The sequence below is a fragment of the Streptopelia decaocto genome (assembly GCF_964273445.1).
Source record: "Streptopelia decaocto genome assembly, chromosome: 2".
NCBI lineage: Eukaryota > Metazoa > Chordata > Aves > Columbiformes > Columbidae > Streptopelia > Streptopelia decaocto.
Genome location: NC_138655.1, coordinates 44465146 through 44484391, shown reverse-complemented (window position 1 = coordinate 44484391; position 19246 = coordinate 44465146). Strand labels below are relative to the sequence as shown.

Sequence of the window (19246 nt, the reverse complement as noted above, 5' to 3'; positions counted from 1 at the left end):
ATGTCAAGCTTTCTGACTCAGTCCTGTGCTTACACCACTAGTTCACATTTTATTGTGAAGGTTCACGTGTTCAAGCAGTACTTCATAAACATCATGTGCTTTTTAAAGTAGATCCTTGGGTTCCTATTACAGCTATGTTTTCCTCTCCTGTGTCTGAAACAGAGAATTCCCCAGATTTCTCCCAAGAGCATTTTTTGCAAAGTTCTGGGTTGTGGTCTCTCCTTAGAAATGTTCTGGTTCAATTTTATTTATAAGTCACAAGCAAGCTCTTTTGGTGGTGGTTGCCATCTACAGCAAATTGCATTCCTCTGCTTCCACCAAAGTGGTTTTATATATTGTCTGTCAGACCACTGTAGACATCTTCTGTGCTTCTTTCTGCCAGGGCTGTATCTATAGAAAAACCACATTTGTGCACACAGTCTTCAGTTTTGGCCATGATATGTGGTAATATTATGATACCTACAAAACCCATGCACATAAATCCAGTGGTGCTGCTTTCACAGAAAGCCTGATTTATATGCTTTCTGGATCCTCTCCCTACACTGTGCTTTTTAAATGGTTGTCAAATGCAATAGAGGAGCTTTTCTGATCAGCCTCTGTTTTTCTGGACTTCCATACTTGCTGTTCAGGACATGAATAAGGCATTGGTTTAATGTTGTCAAAGTCCTGTTTTATCAGTGTAGCATCTCTTAAAACTATAGAACCTCTTGGGATATTTGCTTTAAGTTTTGAGTTTTGGAGTGGAAGAAAGTGTCACTGCTTCTGCTTCCCATTTTTGTGTGGTACGTTTCTGAAATCCTTCAATGTAAAGTTAGCTGACATGGAAGTGCTGCAAATATTTTTCTATATTTGAAACCAATTTCTAGAGTAGGTATGTGTGTGTAGCAGATTGTCATTTGGAGTTCAGTTTTGGGGCTAGGAAGAGTAGATGTGTAGGTACATGCATCTGCTTTCTACGTATACTGTTCTTCCATTTCTGTTTAGTAAAATTTATGTTGAATTAAGTTAGTGAAGGTAACTGAAGTTGCTCTTTTGCAAAAAGCGGAGCAAATTGAGGAACCCCTTTATAGCCAGAGTCCTTATGGCTTAGGCAGAACTATCTATAGGTTAACATTAGCTATATAAAAATACACAAACCTAGAACTGGGGAGAAAAGTATGTGGCGTTTCCTAAATGGAAAATGGCAACAGTTTGTTTAAATATAAACAAAGAAATGTAGATGCTTGTGCTTGGGGTGTAGTGGGGGCGTGTGCATATACACATGCGTTTTTTCACTGCGGTGTTTGAGAGTGTGGGTGACTTGTTAAATTGAATTTTAAATTTCTCAAGTGCTTTTTCCTTAAGAAGTGGTTGTCTTATCAGGTAGTCTAAATGTAATTGTACATGTTTGCTATTTTGCATAGGGTAGGCTTTGCATTCCTTCTATAAGTGCATTCCAGGAATAATGATACTTATATTTGGCCTAGCAATGCAATTTTCCAGCACTTTTGTTAATAGTGAAATGGAAGAGGGAAAAAAACCCGATTTGTTTGATGGTAGTATTGCAAATGAACACAAATGCTCAACTTTTGATCTAGAAACTCAGCTCCTCTCTCCAAAGTGATTAGTACACAACAAGATTTGTTTACTTTTGGCAATTTGAGAGGAAAATACATTTTAAATGTCTAAGATTTCCAAGTGTAAATTTGGCAGCAGTAGATGTCAATAAACATGTCAAAAGGATTTTTATCCTGGAGTCTTGATATGTGTTATATTACTTCTTTGAATTGCAGTAGCTCCAGTGAAAATCTTAGGGAAGTGTTTTGGAAACCAAGGGTTAAAATAACGCACTTGTGAGTGTATTTTTACATTAATTTGACAGCTGAGTTTAAAACTAAGAAACAGTCTTTTCTACAAGAATGTTTAAATTCTTGTCTGATTCCTGAAGTTATATTCCCCTTCATGCCTAGCCTAAATCATCTTGCAACATTATATGATGCAGCTGTGTTTGTTTTTATTTGAATTTTCTTAACTAACTGAATATTTTGCTTTATTTTAATAATGTTTATAATTAGTGTGTAGTTTGCTTCTAATGAATTAACTCTAGAAAAAAAAAAACATGGTACCTACCATTCTGCCATTGTCTAAACACTTGCTTTAACTTTGTCTCTCCTTATTTGAGAAGAATTGTAATACACTGGTAGATCTGTGGTAGTTACTGTCCTACATATAGAACGGAAAATACTGAGTTGGAGTCTAAATCATTAAAACAGCAATCAAGATAAACTGATTGGGCTTTTGGCAAGTAGAAAGCAAGATTTTGCTCCACTGCCCTATATTGTACCCTGAAAAATGACCCTTGAAGCATGTGACATTCTTTGTTCTTTGGATTTTAAAAGTCTGATTTTATTTTATTTTATTTTTAATTAAAATGAACTCTGCTGCAATGCCTTGCCCATCTTTCTGACCAGAATAAAATTACTGTTGTTGCGAGCTGGGGAATGCAGATCATCCAGATGACAGTTTAGGTTACAATATGCACAAGCACTTCTTTGGTGATTCGGACTGGGGTATGGAAAAATGTTGCAGTGTCTTAGGTAGTTGTAATTGATTCTGAGAACCATTTGTTGCTCCTCAAGTAATTTGACTGCCTGCTACCTTGAGGTCTAAACACTAAGAAAAAAAAATCATAGAATCACAGAATGTCCTGAGTTGGAAGGGACCCACAAGGATCATCGAGTCCAACTCCTGTCCCTGCATATGACAACCCCACAGTTCACACCATGTGCCTGAGGGTGTTGTCCAGTCTCTTCTTGAACACTGTTGGGCTTGGAATCTGATTAAAATAGTTGCCACTAGGGCAAAATCTACACAGTAGTTGCCAACATTTCCACTTCTGCATTTAGTCAGTGAAGCTGCCTGTATCAGACGCTTCCTAAAAGTGCTGCAGCTGAATGCCGGCACTGCTCGAGCGCTTCCTGCAAAGTGCTGTTCCTGTCCCTCTCCTCCCTCACCTCAGCTTGTTCCTCTTCCTCACCCCAACTCCTCAGTGCTCAGCGCAGCTCCCAGAGCCAGAGCTCCAGCTGCTGCTGTTGGAGAGTTCACTGCTGTTTAATAAAAAATGTTTTCCTTCCATTTGCTCTTAGAACAAACTTCAGGCCTCGTTTTGTGGCCCCAAATGTATAAGGAAATTGCAGCTTGCACAGTGTTTTAGTTGCTTCATACGTAATGTGTAAGTTTTTGATGAGAATGCTGGTAGGTGACTTACGAGTTCAAGAAAAAACAGATTTACAACACTTAAAAAAAAAAAAAAACAAACATGCTAGTTGCAGAGTTCAGTGTGAAGGACAAATACGACATGAGTATTTTTACTTTGGGAAGGGGAAAATAAGCAGAGAATGTCTAATGGTATCTTGAAGGACACGTTTTATTTTTAAATGCTCTTCCTAGAAGCTGAATTAACTCATGTTATTGTAGCATTATCTTGTCAGCTTTGAGGTTTTTGTATTTTAAAAAAAGAAAATAGGAGTGACACACCACCCTGTGAATCTTGCAGAGGTTGCATTTTCCATGTGTAAATACACATTGACATGTGCTCATCTAATAGAAAAATATGACAGTTCTACGTGATTTTTCTCCCCCCACTTCCTAAAGTAAAGCAAGCATTGATTTCAGAATGGAAGTGAAATTGAGCCATCACAATCTCTTGATCTGATTTGAGATAGAGGAGGCATGAAGCCAAAAGATGCCGGTGACTGCTGTGGAAACCAGTCAACTGTTGCTTTTAAAAATGTGTTCAAGTATGAAGACATGCAGCGAGGTTTTCTTTTTCCCTTTGCCTGTAACTGAGAAGCATTATCTTAATTCTTTTTAATCTTCCTAATTTATGCAAGCATTATAATCCCTATAAGGAATTGCTTAGTAGAAATCTCTGCTGTTTGTATTTCAGGGCTGTTTTCTTTGCAAGTTCTGCGTGCCAGTTGCTAGCCAGTTCTTAGACTCGCAGTCCATTGAGTGTAATTGTTCAAGGATTGTATTTGATTACTGCCTTACTGGGACATTTCAAGTGTGTTTTTCCTGGTATGTTTGTGTGGTCTGCTTATATACCAATGAAAGTTTTAAATATCTGTAATTGTCTCCGTGTGTCCTTTAATGTACGTTATACCCATATTATGGCAATCATGTCACTGTATGTAACATAACACATATATATTACAGCACACATGTGTTTTTATTCTAATCTAAATCTCAAAGGAGTTTTAATTGGTCTTTGCTTTGAAATCTTTTCATGTACTGTGAACAATCAGTGCAACTAAATGTGTCAAACTTAAGACAGTATTGAAGCAGTTAGCACCTCTGAATCTCTCTATAGAATGTGTATTGATGAAAACATTACAATTACCAATTACAGTGTGTTACCCAGCTGATGGTTACTTTATTTTCCTTCTGCTTCTCCAAAGTGTAGGTGCATGATCTAAAAGAAAATCTTTAAAATTAGCGTTGGGCTCCTTTGTTCTTTGTCCAAACAGAATTAATTTTAGCGTTGTACATTTAATGCATTTTTTTAAACTACTTTTCTTGTTTGGTGTTCTTTGACTTACTTGGAAAAGCAATTAACTGGGTCTTCTGCTTCTCCAGTCTGCATGAAGGCTCTCTCATCACTGTTAGAAATCAGCTCAGGTAAAGGTGCTGCTTTCGTGTGCACACACGTACTGTCATCACTAACACAGTATTTCAGACGTGGTAAGACATTTCCTGCCCCAAAATGTTTGCTGCTTAAAATAGTTTTAGCAGTGCGAAAAACATGAAGCAACATTCTGGAAAAGGTAGACTGTGGAAGGACTTCTGGAGAGGAGGGAAAGGGTCGGAAGGAGTTAGAAATGAAGAGGAGGGAAGAAATGAGGCGACTATTTTAGGCTTTGGGGGCAGTACTGCAGGCACTGTGAAGCAGTAAATGGGGCAAAGGGGAGAACAGTCAAGTGAGAAGAATGCGGAGTGAGTGGGAGTAGAAGAAAATGAATGTAATGTGCTGTGCTGCCCGGCAGCCCGGTGTCTCCTCCAGCTGCCAGGGCTGGAGCTGCCGGAGCTGGAAGCGCAGAGGCTGAATTTCAAGACGTGTCTGTGTGTACTTCTGTGGAAATTATGAACAAAAGAATTTCCACTGAGTGCTGAGCATTATTGCAGAAATGATGCCTGTGTTGCGTTTGTGTGTTATACAACGCTTGTGCCTGTTATGTTTCCTCTCTCTTTTTTTTTTTTTCTTCCATTTTTGATAAGTGCTTTTCTAAGGGGTTTCACAGGAAACTGCAGGCAGATCGACCGTAAATGAGAAGTTGGTGTGTGTAATTTGTATTTCACTGAGTATCTGTGTGCAATCTCTCATTTAGTTAGTTATTCTGGAATTGCTTCCTTTCATCTCAAAAATAACACGCTTGCAGTTGTCACCTACCTTTTGAAAGAGAATTCATAATACGGAAGATGTTCTAAAGTCTTTGACTATTCCCTGTTCAGTCTAAACAGTGGCAGAGGGGTATTTTCTCATGGTTTCTTCTTTAGAAATAATTTTTTTAAAAGCTCGCAGGATTGCTATTCATGACTGTGTAGGCTAGAGGTATAAGAGAGAAACAATTTTAGAAGGAAAGATTGAATTTATTTAGAGCAAGCGATCTATTTGGAGTAAGAAAAACTTGACATACTTTTGGGACCTATAGAAGGGCTTAGTGCTGAAAGCTTGTCTATTTTCCCACAGTTATATGTTTGTCTAGTAATATTACCTCTCATTACAAGTATTTGTTCTCTCTGAAGACTCTGAACAAAACAAGATGGAAATGTATTTCCTCCCTTAACAGTTCCTATTGAATCCTGCAGGTGTTTAGTCTAGGTGCTTTAGGATTTAGCTCATAAATAGTAATTTGGCTTTTAATCATGCCTTTCAGTTGAGTCCTCTTTTGTTACATCTAAGCTTTAACCTGGATGATTACCATAGCATCACCTAAAATAGAGACAATAAAACTGAGGTTGCATGGCCTGAATCCACTAACTTTAATAAATGAAACTGAATGAATAACTATAAACAAAGAATGTGAAAGTAGGTTATCAAACCATGTGATAACATCAGTTCCTTGGAAACATGAAAGTACCTATTTCTGTGTCAAGAACTAAACCCTGTTTAAGTGGTATTATAAGCTGACTGCAATTTTCTCATGTGCCCAAACTGCAATGCATAATGTTGAGGCTTCTATGCGAAATGATGTAATTATCGGCATGCCCTATCAGAGTCAGGTATTTGTATTTGAAAACCTGGGTCTCTGTCATTTGGAGAATCCTTATCAAGATGGGAGCTCAGCTGCGTGGGATAATACGCAGTTGCAGGAGAGGAGACCTGGTTCCGTCCCTGTATAGTTTGCAAGATGCAACACGTGAAGTGGCGTCTCCCCCCACCCCCCCCCTTTTTTTTTAAGGAAGGAATGGAGAGCAAGGGTTACAGTAATTCACTTGAATGTAGCCTTGGCTAACAGTATGCATAAATTGGTCCAAATTGTCTTTAACAGCCAGTCATTTTCCCTGGGAGAAACTGAAAATGTCCTTGTACGATGGAAAAACAGAGTAGACAAAGCAGAAAAAGCACTTGTAGATTGTCTCTATTGACATTTTTCAGCATTTTTGGTTCTGTTAGAAGTTGACTAGTACTCCGATCACAGACTGATGGAGAGATCAGTGGTACTACAGAAAATTAGGAAGTGAGAGATTGACTTCTTAACACTAAAGCTTCATTAACCTCCTAAAATGATACTTTTAAGAGGTGCAGTTGCAGCACGAATGCTGCAGATGCCAAGATTGCAGCAGGGTTTTCCTTACACTCCATATGGTACAAATCAGGATCCCTTAACTGCTGCTGGGTAAACTTCTGCTTTGCACCCGCTTTGTACCTTAATAGCTCACTGTTCCCTGCTATTCCTTCCTGCCCTTGTGCCTAGCAGACAGCTTCTTTTGTTCTGTCTTACCTTCAGAATCACTGGTTGATTTTACATCTGAAGAGTACACTTAGAAATAAATGCAGTGCTTCTTGCTTTAGTGATTTATTTTGTATAAAAACGCACTTGGGCTGCGCAGACAGCCTCACCTGTTTCGATCGGCTGATCCATGCCTGAGAACAACCTGTTCTGGGAGAGGCAGGCTGGAACAGCTCGTGGATGTATCTCCAGAGGTACAGCCTGCTAAACCTGTTTGCCTTGCAAAAGCTGAGGTTTCTGCACAGGATTAGAAGTTATGGCTTCGATTTCATCTTCCTTACCACTTGTGTATTCTTTACCTGGCTTAAAAAAAAAAAAAAGTCATTACATCTGTAAAAAGTTTGTTGTTTCACTACTCTCCCAAAGTTGTTGGTTTTTTTCCAAAGATCACCTTCATGTTGATTTTTGCATGTGTGTGCAAACTCTTGTTCTAATATTACATTTTCCATTCTTGTTCTCTAAAACAGTTAGTGCTGCATGCAGGATGCTGCCTGCCAATGGTGTATGTGTACAGGATTATGTGTGAGAGCTCAAACGAAACAAAAACATGCACCTCTCCCTTTACGAAAAAGAATGCACAGCCAAACATACTGCATCCTAATCGTCACCTCATTTTCCACTTCAAGGCAGTATGATCTACACAAGATATGGGAGCTGATAATTGATGATACAAGTTATTTCGTTGTTATTTCATGTGTGATATAAAACACCATTTTGTGGGCTGTGTAGCATGCTTCAACTTCCTCACTCTTTGAAGTGTAAGAGGGAGTTTTCCCATTCATGTCACCCTCCACGCCTTCTCTTGGTTTCAGAAACCGTGCAGGAAGCCCAGCATCAGAGGATAACTGGTGATCGAACTTGACAGCAGCTGTATCGTTCCACTAAATTCTGCATTTACATCAAAGCCCTTCCAACTCCTCCAGTCCATGAAAGCATCTCTGAAACTGTCCCATTTGCTTTTCTTTTGATAACAGCTATTGGTATTTTCCTTTGAATTTCATCATACTTGTGCTAACCTTTTAAGACAGTAGTGAATGCAGCTGTAAGTTTTGATGGTGCTTGCAGAATGAACGGGGTCAGACATGGGTAAGATGTCCCCAGGAGATCTCCGGAGGGAAGCCCAGCAGAGTAAGCAGTGGTTCTAAAGGTTTAGTAGCTGCCTCTAGAGATCATCACCAATCAGTTTCCTTTACCGTGGAAGCTCTGGGCTGCTGGATGCAGTGAAGCCTTTTTAATTAGTCATAGAAGAGAAGTCCTAACCACTTGTTTAAAGGTCTCAAAAACACCATTAAGAGGAGATGAGGGTGCAGTGTGTGACCAGATTCTGCTTTGAATAATTACAGTGTTGCTGCCTACACTTCTCCGTATTCAAGTAGATACAGCATTCTTCTTTGCTATTTGGCATAAATGATTTTGTGTGCTAATAACTACTGCATTCCAGCCTAGGGGTGGTGGCATCTAGGAGACAGCGAAAATTCATTCCTGTGTCTGTGTGAGGCTTAGTGGTGGCTGAACAGGGAGAAAAAAGCAAACCCTTTGTCAGCTCAGCAATAGTTGCTCTAGGAGAGTCCCACATTGACGCTGGAGGTGGCTGTTCTCGTGCCCTGGAAGAGCGTATGGCCCTGTTTGTTTCCTGCCATGGCAGCCACAAAGTGCTGGTGTGTGTGGGGCAGAACATGTCATTTCCTAGTGCGCTGAACCAACGCCACTGATAAATATTTAGGACAGATGAGATGGTCTGGGTGCATGTGCTGAGGAGGAATGCTGTACTTAGCTAAACAACCAGGCATTATCTGAGATCCATTTTAAATATAAGCTGCCTCTGTAATAACACTGGGTGGTTGTTCCAGATACAAAATTTCAGTTAATCTGCTGTGTCAGTTTGGGCTTGCAAGTCCAAAAATATCTTCGTAGTGATTTATGTCTTTTCATTGTTATTCTTTTTCGTCATACGATTATCTCTGCCCACGCACTGCTACCTCATCTCGCACGCTCTGCGTGCTGTTCCTGCGGTTGTTCCGTGAGAAGAAAGCTTGGTGTCACCCACAGAGCGGCACACGCCTTGCTCTGCGCTTCAACACCGAGTCCCTGCTGTGAGGGTATACCTGAATTTTCTCTCTATACAGTGCAAGTAGCTAGGTTACCAAAAACCAAATAATTTCTCAAGATACTAGGAAAATATTTGGCGTAGACTTCAGTGCTTCAGTTAAAGCTTCAGAAAACACGATGCTTTGAAGAGAACTGCAAGTTTTAAATCCTTTATATCTTTAATTATCTTTATAGACCTGAATAATATCCTGGACTCTCTGTGCACACAATTAATTTCTGTTGATTAATTAGGGGAAACTTTTTTTCTTTTACCTTTGCTCCCTATAATCCTGCAAGCCAGCTTCTGGTAGCTTCAAGCATTCATTAGCATAGCCTGGGCCTTTGACATATTGCGCTGATGATTTATGCTTTTGAATATTTATTGTAGCAAATCCAGTGGCTTTTCTGCTCAGTCTTGTTTTTTGGAAAGTACAATGCAAAATATAAAATCTCCTTGCAGCTCCTTGGGGTAGAAGAATCCCTTTGCCTGCATGACAGCAAAGAGTACCAGTAGTGCAAATGTAGCATTGCTTCTCAGAAAGCAAAGACTGTATAAAAGGAGAGGTGGTAGGGCAGTTGCCTAAGTTCACTCTGTGTGTGGAGAAATGCAAATTAATTCTGCAAAGAATAAGGAAGTGAGAAAAAAAGTCCATGAGAACAAGCAGGGTATAACAGAAAACGCTTTCAGAGTTAAAGGCAAAGATATGTGAAAGAACAAATAGGAAAGGACATGCCACAAGATTAATTTTCTTCTGTGTGTACAGTGATCAGTGTGTAAAACTCTCAAATACTATTTCCATTTCTGACATCACTTGGCTCTGTGACTTGAGAAAGATGGCACCGTTAGGGAACCAGGCTGAGAAACCCTATCAGGTCTTTTGCCATCTGAGCTGAGCTGTAGTAAGATAATAGGAGGGAAGAAATCTATTACTTTAGAGGAGGGAACTCAGTGACTTCCATCTGTAAGAAGTTATTTCAGTGTCTATATAGAATTAGATAGGCATTTTTTGTCAGTAATAGGAGACCTGGACATACTGCAGCATACTGAAGCATCTTAGTTTTAGCTGACAAAATTATCCGGAATATGTGTGAGCTTTTATTGAGCATCATATCTGCAAAGCATCTTCGTGCCAGCTGGAAAAGATTTACAACATTTTCTCAACCTACGATGACTGAACAAGTGAAAGTGTGTAACTAATACAAAAGTAGGTTGTATATACTGATACTTTTCCACAGAAAAGTTGCACTGAGTGATACATTTTGGGAGGAGACCAAGGGGAATAAGAAACTCCCCTGACTGCTCCTTGCCTCTAATTAGTAATCAGTGTATGAGAATGCCTCTTTAAAAAAATACAATTTTTTTTTTAGTAGGATTGATATGTCAGCTTTCTTTTTGTACAGAAAGTTTTGTACAGTTCTGCTTTCTGTGCTGAAGCTGGAATCTTCAAGTGGAAATTTAACACTTCTCATATTAACTTACTGCTGTTTTGTTGCTAAGAAATAGTAAGTGCTTATTAAAGTGATCAAATACAGATATTTCTTACTTCCATCACTATTGAAGTGAACAAGTTTTTTTTTTTCAGACTTTTTAAAAGCAAATGCTGTGCAAATTACAAAGGAACTCCCTAAGAACTTGCAGGGTGTTGAAGGCAAAGCAACAGGCAGCTGAGGGAAATCTCTTGAGAGTGAGGGAGGGAGTACTTGGTCACCAAAGGAACAGCATTGTATCTGTGCTGCCTGCCTGCAAAATCTCCGTGCTTATGGAATGCTCTCTTCAATGAAGTTAAAAGTTTTGTCTTTGAACAATTTGGGCCAGGATTTTACTATTTCTGTGGGGTTTTGGTGATTTTTTTTTTTTTTTTTTAATTAATTTAAATTGACACAGGTAGTCACATATTCTTTAGCAATCGTAACTGTTTAGCCAGGGGGGATATTTGCTGTCTCTCATTCTGGTTTCTATTTTTACATTTGTACCATCCTCTATGTTAGCTAGTGCTGGTGAGTTCTGTCAAAAATACAACATCATACATTAATTCATCTTGAGAGCGCTCTCAATACATTTTGATTTAAACATAAATATAGGGTCCTGAATGCTCAGCTACAGTACTCAATGACTTCTTTGTTTTCCTGTAGCCAAATCATATCAGAAAAAAATGGCAATATTCTGTGCATTTTTACTGAAGTAATTTTTCCTTAAAGAGCCATAAAAGGGGAGCATTTAGAACCTTTCAAATGAAACCAGTCACAGAGAAAATTGATTTATTCTAAAAGTAAACAAAATGAGCCATGTTTGTCATTTTAGTGAGACAGAGATTGAGGTCAGCCCCTGCAATTTTTTTTTACCTCAGCCCTTGGACATGGAGAAGTGGGTAGCATCACGTCAAAACAGAGCGTGTTGTGGCAAGGCCATCATTGGAAATGGCAGGTAAATATTAGTGAACAGTCTACAGAATCACAGAATGTCAGGGATTGGAAGGGACCTCAAAAGGTCATCCAGTCCAATCCCCCTGCCGGAGCAGGAACACCTAGATGAGGTTACACAGGAAGGTGTCCAGGCAGGTCTTGAATGCCTCCAGAGTAGGAGACTCCACAACCCCCCTGGGCAGCCTGTTCCAGTGTCTGTCACCCTCACTGTGAAGAAGTTTCTTCTCAAATTTAAGTGGAACCTCCTGTGTTCCAGTTTGTACCCATTACCCCTTGTCCTATCATTGGTTGTCACCGAGCAGAGCCTGGCTCCATCCTCGTGACACTCACCCTTTATATATCTGTAAACATTTAATAAGGTCATCCCTCAGTCTCCTCTTCTCCAGGCTAAAGAGCCCCAGCTCCCTCAGCCTTTCCTCATAAGGGAGATGCTCCACTCCCTTAATCATCTTTGTTGCTCTGCACTGGACTCTCTCCAGCAGTTCCCTGTCCTTCTTGAACTGAGGGACCCAGAACTGGACACAATATTCCAGATGCGGTCTCACCAGGGCACCAAGTATTTGGAGTGATTGGGACATATGGGAGACAGTCACAGAAAACCCCAGGATGGGGGTGATTAACTTGGGGGCTCAGAGGCTGGAGGAGGGGATTGAGGGGGCAAAACTGAGCCTGTGTGCAGTGAGGAGCATTGTACCTTCAGCCACCATAACCAAAAATGGCTATATTTTGAAATAATAAGCAATGTGGAAAAGTAATCTACTTTTAGTTTGACACTTCTCTGTGCTTAGCAATGGCACTCTTTAGAAACTCATAGTAATTACTGGGGATATTATTTGAAACAAACAAACAGCGAAAAAAAAGGAAAAAACAAACAAAACAAAACCAAAACCCAAACACAACAACAAAAACTACTCTTAAAAATTCAGCTTAGCTATGTTTAAGATATTGCTAATTGATAAACAATTTCTTCACTATTTATCAATGTTTGTTTTAAAGTGAACCTAAGAAATGACATGATGTTTTTCTTGCCAGCTGTCTACCACTGTAATATCAGTAGACATGCCAGCTTATTTACCTGAGACTTGAAAAATCATATTTGTATGTTTTGAAAATAACTTTCTCATTTCTCTGTTTCTGATGGTGGCTACAGTTAAATAGTGTATGGAATTGGAAAGTTGAGCTTTTGTTCTTTGTTTTTCTTCTTCATTTTTATAGCTTCCTCTTTAGGAAAAATTTCCAACTGACCAGTTAAAAAAAACCCAAACAAACACCAAAACACAAACTCAGACAAGCAAACTAAAACCAAAAAAAAACCAAAGTATGGTTTCCTTAGGGAAGTTAAGTCTAACAAGTATACAATAACAAATATTAGCAGAAGAATTAAATGATTTATTAAACAATCTTTATTTAGGAAAGCTTCTTAACTCTTACAACAATCAGTGGGATTAAAACATGTGCTTAACTTGAAGCACATCCCAAAGGCTTTCTTCATATGCGTTTTACTTGCTCAAAGAACTACAGGCTTGCATGCTTTTATTAGATGCAGTGGATATCATAGCAATTAAGCAAAATTAAATCTTTCCTAAAGCAAAAGAGTGCATTGGAATGATGCTTTAAGAATGAAGTGCTTGCTTTTTGCTTTCGTACTGTTTGAAGCCTTTTATTTCTGGCTCTTTTCCAATGTGGAAGGAGTTTGTTTTCAGAGAAATATTGTTGCCAAGGGACGAATGTTGACTGTGTTGTGTTTAGAACAGGCTGATACTAATTACATACTTCTAGCTGTTCTTCTTCTCTGGATAACTTTAAAAAAGGTCCTTCCAATTTCTAGAATACTTAGGTAAGCTCTCAGAACATGAACGCAGTGTCTTCATCATTTACATGAAGAACATATTAAAGAACTGGCAAGAGCCGAACCCATTTTTGTGCACAGTTGAGAAATGTTGGCTTCAGATGATTACACTAATTAATAACATACAACAGCTTTGGTGAATGTAGTGATTTCCCTCCCTTTCCTCTTTTATCTTTAAAGTCTCTATCTGAGCGGGTTGTCAGACAACCTGTGTGGGGAGCTGCTCACTGCAGCAGACCAGGGGAGCAGGTTCATTTTTTCAGGACCTGTTCTGTGACTGGGGCAATATGATCAGGAGCAAAGTCAGTCTTTGGGGTGTTCCAGTTCCCTGTTGATAATGTGAACCCAGTGTTTTGCGTTGGGTTTTGGTTCTTTCAAGGGTCACGCTGAATTGCTTAACTTGCCTTTTCTACAGATGAGATTTCTGCAAGCCTCCTGCAGCTGGGCTAGTGCTGGAGGTCCCGGTGACAGGACTGTTACTGTGTTCACCCCACCAGAACTTGCACAAAATCTGTTTTTTTTTTTTCTTTTCCAGCTAGCTCCTGAAGACTGAGCCCAGCTCATGTTTCTTAGTCTTCTGCCTATTTCAGGGTTATAGATCGTTTCATTCTGTACTAGGTAAAAAGCCACTTCCTAAGTATTTTTGCTTAATACCCAGTACTTTAAGAAATACTGGGTCAAGAGACCATAATGTACATAACAACTATACAGAACTCACCCTAGGGTGCCAACCCAGCTCCCTTGCCCTGCTTGTGCGGAAGCCCTAGAGGAAAATAAAACAAGCTGAGCCAAAGCAGGTGAATTTTCCCCACCAGCCCTCTCCTCAGCCTTCCACGTCCCTTTGCAGACTTGTTTTTGGGGCTTCTTCTCCTCTCATCCCTCCTTCAATGGGCTGAGTTCAGTGTGTCCCATGGGTTTCTGGGAGAAGAGCTTCAGTGAGGTTTTATGAGTCTGATCACCAGCCCTGCTTGCTCATGGCCTTGGCTGCTGACCAGTGATGGATCCTTGCTGGCGCTGTTAATACCTGGATGCGCCTGGTAGCTTATGCTCAACTTCTGAAACCTTCCTGGGAAGCTCTAGGCCTGCTGGACATGGGTGAAGGCCAGCTTTAGTGGCCAAAATCTTGTTTTAACAAAAGGTTACATACTTTTTGCCAGCTATGAGTTCTCAAAAGAGTAATGTGTTGCCTCCATTTGGACTGGAAGCCAGCCTGCCTTCTTACTTGAATCCTGATGTGAAAGCTCCTTTTCTCTCAGCTTTCCTGCCAGTCACGATCCCTGTCACTCATTAGCCTCTTTCTGCTTTCTCAAAAACTTGGTTTTACTCCTGACACCTGTCTGAAAGCTTCTCTTGGTAGAGATAAGCACTGGCTTACCATTTTGATAAATTTTCCAGACCAGGTTGTTTGAAAAAGTAAATGTTACTTGTCACAGTTGTCCCTCAAGACATGGTCCTTATATTCAGGAGTTTATGTTGACTTATGAAATACTATTGTGCATTTACAGTGAAGCTGTCCAAGTTATATTAATCAATAAGCTGGCATTCAATTTATGGATTATTAGGGAACATAAATAACTGCCTACATAAACCTGTACTATCTCATTAGCATTCTGTTTAAATAGCTTTGTATTTTTATTTGTTTAGACAACTCCGACAGACATTTCTGAGTATTCATCCGATAACGACAGCGTGGGAGAAGGAAAGACAGGCCCAGCGACCACCGCTCCGGGATCCAGTGAGAGATTGGGGCCGAGGTTGGGAGTGGACACTGGGGATGCTGCAGCACGACCGGCCAGCGAGTGGCTGAGGTCTGCGCAGGCCCTGCTCCGCACCCCCGGGAAGCAGGGGGGCAGGGCCCCCCGAGCCCACACCGAGTCCGCCAAGAAGAGGAAGCTGCTGAGGTAAATGTGCTGTCTGCCTTAAAGGATTTCTTTTTTCTATTGTAAGTAAAAGAATACTTACACAAGAGTAGGAGTGCATTGCAAGGATAAACATTATAGAGATGCAAATTACAAAAATGTAAAGAGTGTATTTATCTCTAAACAAGCAAACAAGGCATGAAAGAGTTCAGTTTTAATATCTGTGATGAAAGCTCTCGATCTTGGACTCCTGTGTACAAATTGATACGGTTTTTGCACTTCTAATTCTTTACAGTGCCTTACAGATTTGTGAGCGCATATATCAATACTTCTGTTTTAGCTTGTAATCATTTCATTTGTTTGTGCCTCACCAGATAATCTGAAAAATTCTGTACCTCTGATTTTGTTTTGGTCCTCTCCAGATTTGTCAGGGTAAAATTATCCAAAATACTGTAGGAATGGGGTGGATGAACAATGGTGCTGAATAGGGCAGGACAGAGTGATATTTAGGCAAAGGTGGGATGTATTTGTTAATCTGAAATGTAAATCTCTGGGACTAAATTAAATACGTTAAACAGATATCTAACTGCTGAAAGAAAACAGCCTGAGCAGTGGAAGGCCGAAGTTCACAATTCACTATTTTTCTAACTAATTACAGTGTAGAAGCCATCACTTTCTATGTTGAATTAATGAAAGTTGCTTTAACTTCAGTGGTATATGTGAAGATATGCTTCAAGCTATGGAGACTACCATTACAAGCAGCACTGCTATAGATATATATTGTAGTTTCTTTTTACTTTTTTTACAGCTGATTCTATGCACAGTAATCAATCAAGCAATTACTTAAAAAGTAAATCTTCACTTTGGTTAAATAACCATACTTTATTTTTCTTTAAAAATGTTCTTGGCTATTTCACAATGCTGACTCAGGGAACAGTTTTGAAAGTCCTAATTACTGAGGATCTGTATCCTTAGAAGTGCTTTGCTTGTGCAATCAAGCTTTATTTCTTGTTACTTTAAAAAAGTAAAGATACGACTGTACTAGGTCAGACCAAAGCTGTAACCCCCACAAACGCCTTTTAGTGACCAAAAGCAAGTATGTGTGAAGGTAATAAGAACAGGACAAGCGTATAGTGATACTTTGCCCAGATGCACTTCCAGCTTTCAGCAGTTTATTGCTTGGGAGCTGTTTGTTACCCTTAGTGGGTTTGTCTTTTCATGAGTTTGCGTAGTAGTTTTCTGAAGTCATAAAAACTTTTGCCTGCTGCAATAGGGTTAGAACTCCCAGGGTGAGGAGTTCTGTAGCTTAAACTTGAATGTGCACCTATCAGCTTCACTTGATGAGCTCTACTATCAACAGTCTTCGTGCAAAAATAGATTTGACAGCAAAGATACTCTGGAGCAAGTGTATAAGAGACTAAATAGCTTTGAAAGGAAACAAATGAGCAAAACTAAACAAACCACTACGATATAGAATGCAATCTGTCCAGAGTGGCCAGAGGAGCAGAGCTTGCAGCATTTTTCACTCTTCCATCCTGTGGTTCCACGTTGAGTTCCTTTGGGAACAGGGAAGCAGACAGGAAGTTCCTCGGTTATGAGTTTTGTTTATCTAGTTATTTTGCTTGTCCAGGTAACTGTTATCTTTTCACTCTTCATGTTCAGGGCATTAATTCCATGTGTCTCTCTTTCTCATCCTTCCTTTTACTGTTGATGGAGAACATTTTTACTGGTGTGCTGGCAGTGGATATAAGAGTCTGCATCCTCAATAAGAGAGCTCAGGTTTTCAGTGCTGTGGATTGAAGGCCAGTTTGGGGAAGGTGTAGGGTCCTGCACCTGGGGAGGAACAACCCCAGGCACCAGTACAGGTTGGGGGTGGACCTGCTGGAAAGTAGCATTGTGGAGAAGGACGTGGGAGTTCTGGTCAACAACACGTTGACCATGAATCAATAGTATGCTCTTGTGACCAAGAAGACCAACAGTATCCTGGGTTGCATTAAGAGAAGTGTGGTAAGCAGGTTGAGGGAGGTTATCCTTCCCCTCTGTGTCCAGTTCTGGGCTCCCCAGTTTAAGAAGGACAAGGAATTACTGGAGGGAGTCCAGCGGCAGGATACAAAGATGATTAGGGGTCTGGAGCATCTTGCTTATGAGGAGAGACTGAGAGACCTGGGCCTGTTGAGCCTGGAGAAGAGAAGGCTGAGAGGGGATCTCACCAGTGTTTATAAATATCTCAAGGCTGGGTGTCAAGAGGGTGGGATCAGACTCTTCTCAGTAGTGCCCAATGATGGGATGAGGGGCAATGGGCACAGACTGAAGCACCGGAGGTTCCATCTGAATATGAGGAGAAACTTCTTTACTATGAGGGTGCCAGAGCACTGGAACAGGCTGCCCAGAGAGGTTGTGGAGTCTCTTTCTCTGGAGACATTCAGACCCCACCTGGACACATTCCTGTGCGATCTACTCTAGGTGAAACTGCTTTAGCAGGTCGTTGGACTAGATGATCTCCAGAGGTCCCTTCCAACCCCAACCATTCTGTGAAAGGTTTGTCAACTTCTTGATTGAAGTGACAACCCGTTCTTTCTGGTTATATAACTGAAAGTTACATAGCAGTTGTTGCTTCTCCTTTTCCTTCCTTCCCACCTCTGCTGCAGATCAAGGCCACAGCAGAAAAAGCAGCAAGCAGGGCAAGTCATCCTGCAAGCTGGACCTGGCCCACAGGCTCCCACTTGGAATTGCTCCCATTTGGAACTGTGTATCAGGTAGAAGAGAGCCAAGAGCCTCGGCTTAACTGGGCTCTCTTTGTCCAGGCTGATCCCTGGGGAAATGTGCGTTGAGCAGAGATGGTGCAGGTGGTAGAGCTGTCATCTTCCTGTGTGAATTCCTGTGCAAGAAGTTCTTCTTTGAATCCAGGCCATATTAAGTATGCTTACTTCATGGAGGAGTCCTGATAGAGGTAGAATAGACCTCATGTGATTTTGTTTCCATTTTTAAGGAAACAAATAATTTCTATTTTCATCTCTGCTGCTTGAGATGAATAAAGCTATCTTCAAAAGCAAAGAGAATATTTTAAAAAATTAGCTTAGATTTTCTGAAAAAATCTTATACCATGTGTAACAGTCTCTTCCAGATTCTTTAGGCACACTGCAATCTATGTTTATATTTGCATTACCTGATTGCAGCTATGCTACTGTTACCTCAATGGCTCAATTTTTCTGTGTAAGGTCAAAGAAAACCCCTTAACATCCCCACTTCCCCCAAACCCCAGCTAAAAGCAAGCAACCAACCAACCAAAAAAACCAAACCAACCAAACAAACAGAAAACCCACAAAGAAAAGAGCCATAACAGTCTGTGGAAAAATTCAAATAAGTTACTTTCTACTGTCCTCTCTTCCTGGAATCCTTGTGGTGCTAAAATGCAAATGAGTAGTTGCCTGGATGGGAGGAAAGAGTATTGCTTTTTTGATCCTAGTACAGATGTAATTGTCATACACTACAAAAATCAAGATGTAACCAAACCAACAGAAATAATCAGAAGTACGATGATTATGTTTGATTAAAATAAATTTTGCTGATCTTAGTGTTAGAAATTTGAGTGTAAATTCAACAACTTTGAGTGGAAATAAAAGGAGAAACTCATCTCTGTCCCTAAAAGAACATACACAATATACAGCATTGCTTATGATGAGAGAAATTTGAAGGGGCATGTTGCAATCCTCTTCTGTTAGGAGGTAAGTGGGGTTTTGGAAAGTAATTAGCATCTGCAGACAAGAAAGACATGACAAAAGCAATTCCTCCCCCACCATGCCTACTAACTGCTCTGTTCTGTACCCTTGCCAAATTCTTGTACGTTTTCATATAATGTTAGGTTGTTGTTTTGTTTGTTTTTTTTTTTTTTTCAAATTTGTTCTAAGTAAAGATTGTTCCTCTTTCTGCCACCATCCACAGGGGAGAGCAGGTAGTCTGTATGCTGGCGTTTGTCCTTCAGGAGCGTTGGTGGTCCCAGACAGGTTCTGAAGCAACCTGAAGGGCCGTGCTGG

At 40.2% G+C, this 19246-nt stretch overlaps 1 protein-coding gene across 5 annotated transcripts in view; it reads left to right on the top strand.

The window, feature by feature from the left end:
- SPIDR (scaffold protein involved in DNA repair) overlaps positions 1–19246 on the top strand; it is a 212271-nt gene that overhangs the window by 41332 nt on the left and 151693 nt on the right. For all 5 annotated transcript variants that reach the window (XR_014183220.1, XM_082044378.1, XM_082044377.1 and 2 more), the window contains one exon: positions 14998–15254. Coding sequence is in view for 4 of the 5 variants with exons in the window: in XM_082044378.1 (XP_081900504.1) it covers positions 14998–15254 (257 nt within the window). In the remaining variant the exon portion in view is untranslated. The remainder of the gene's footprint in view (positions 1–14997; positions 15255–19246) is intronic.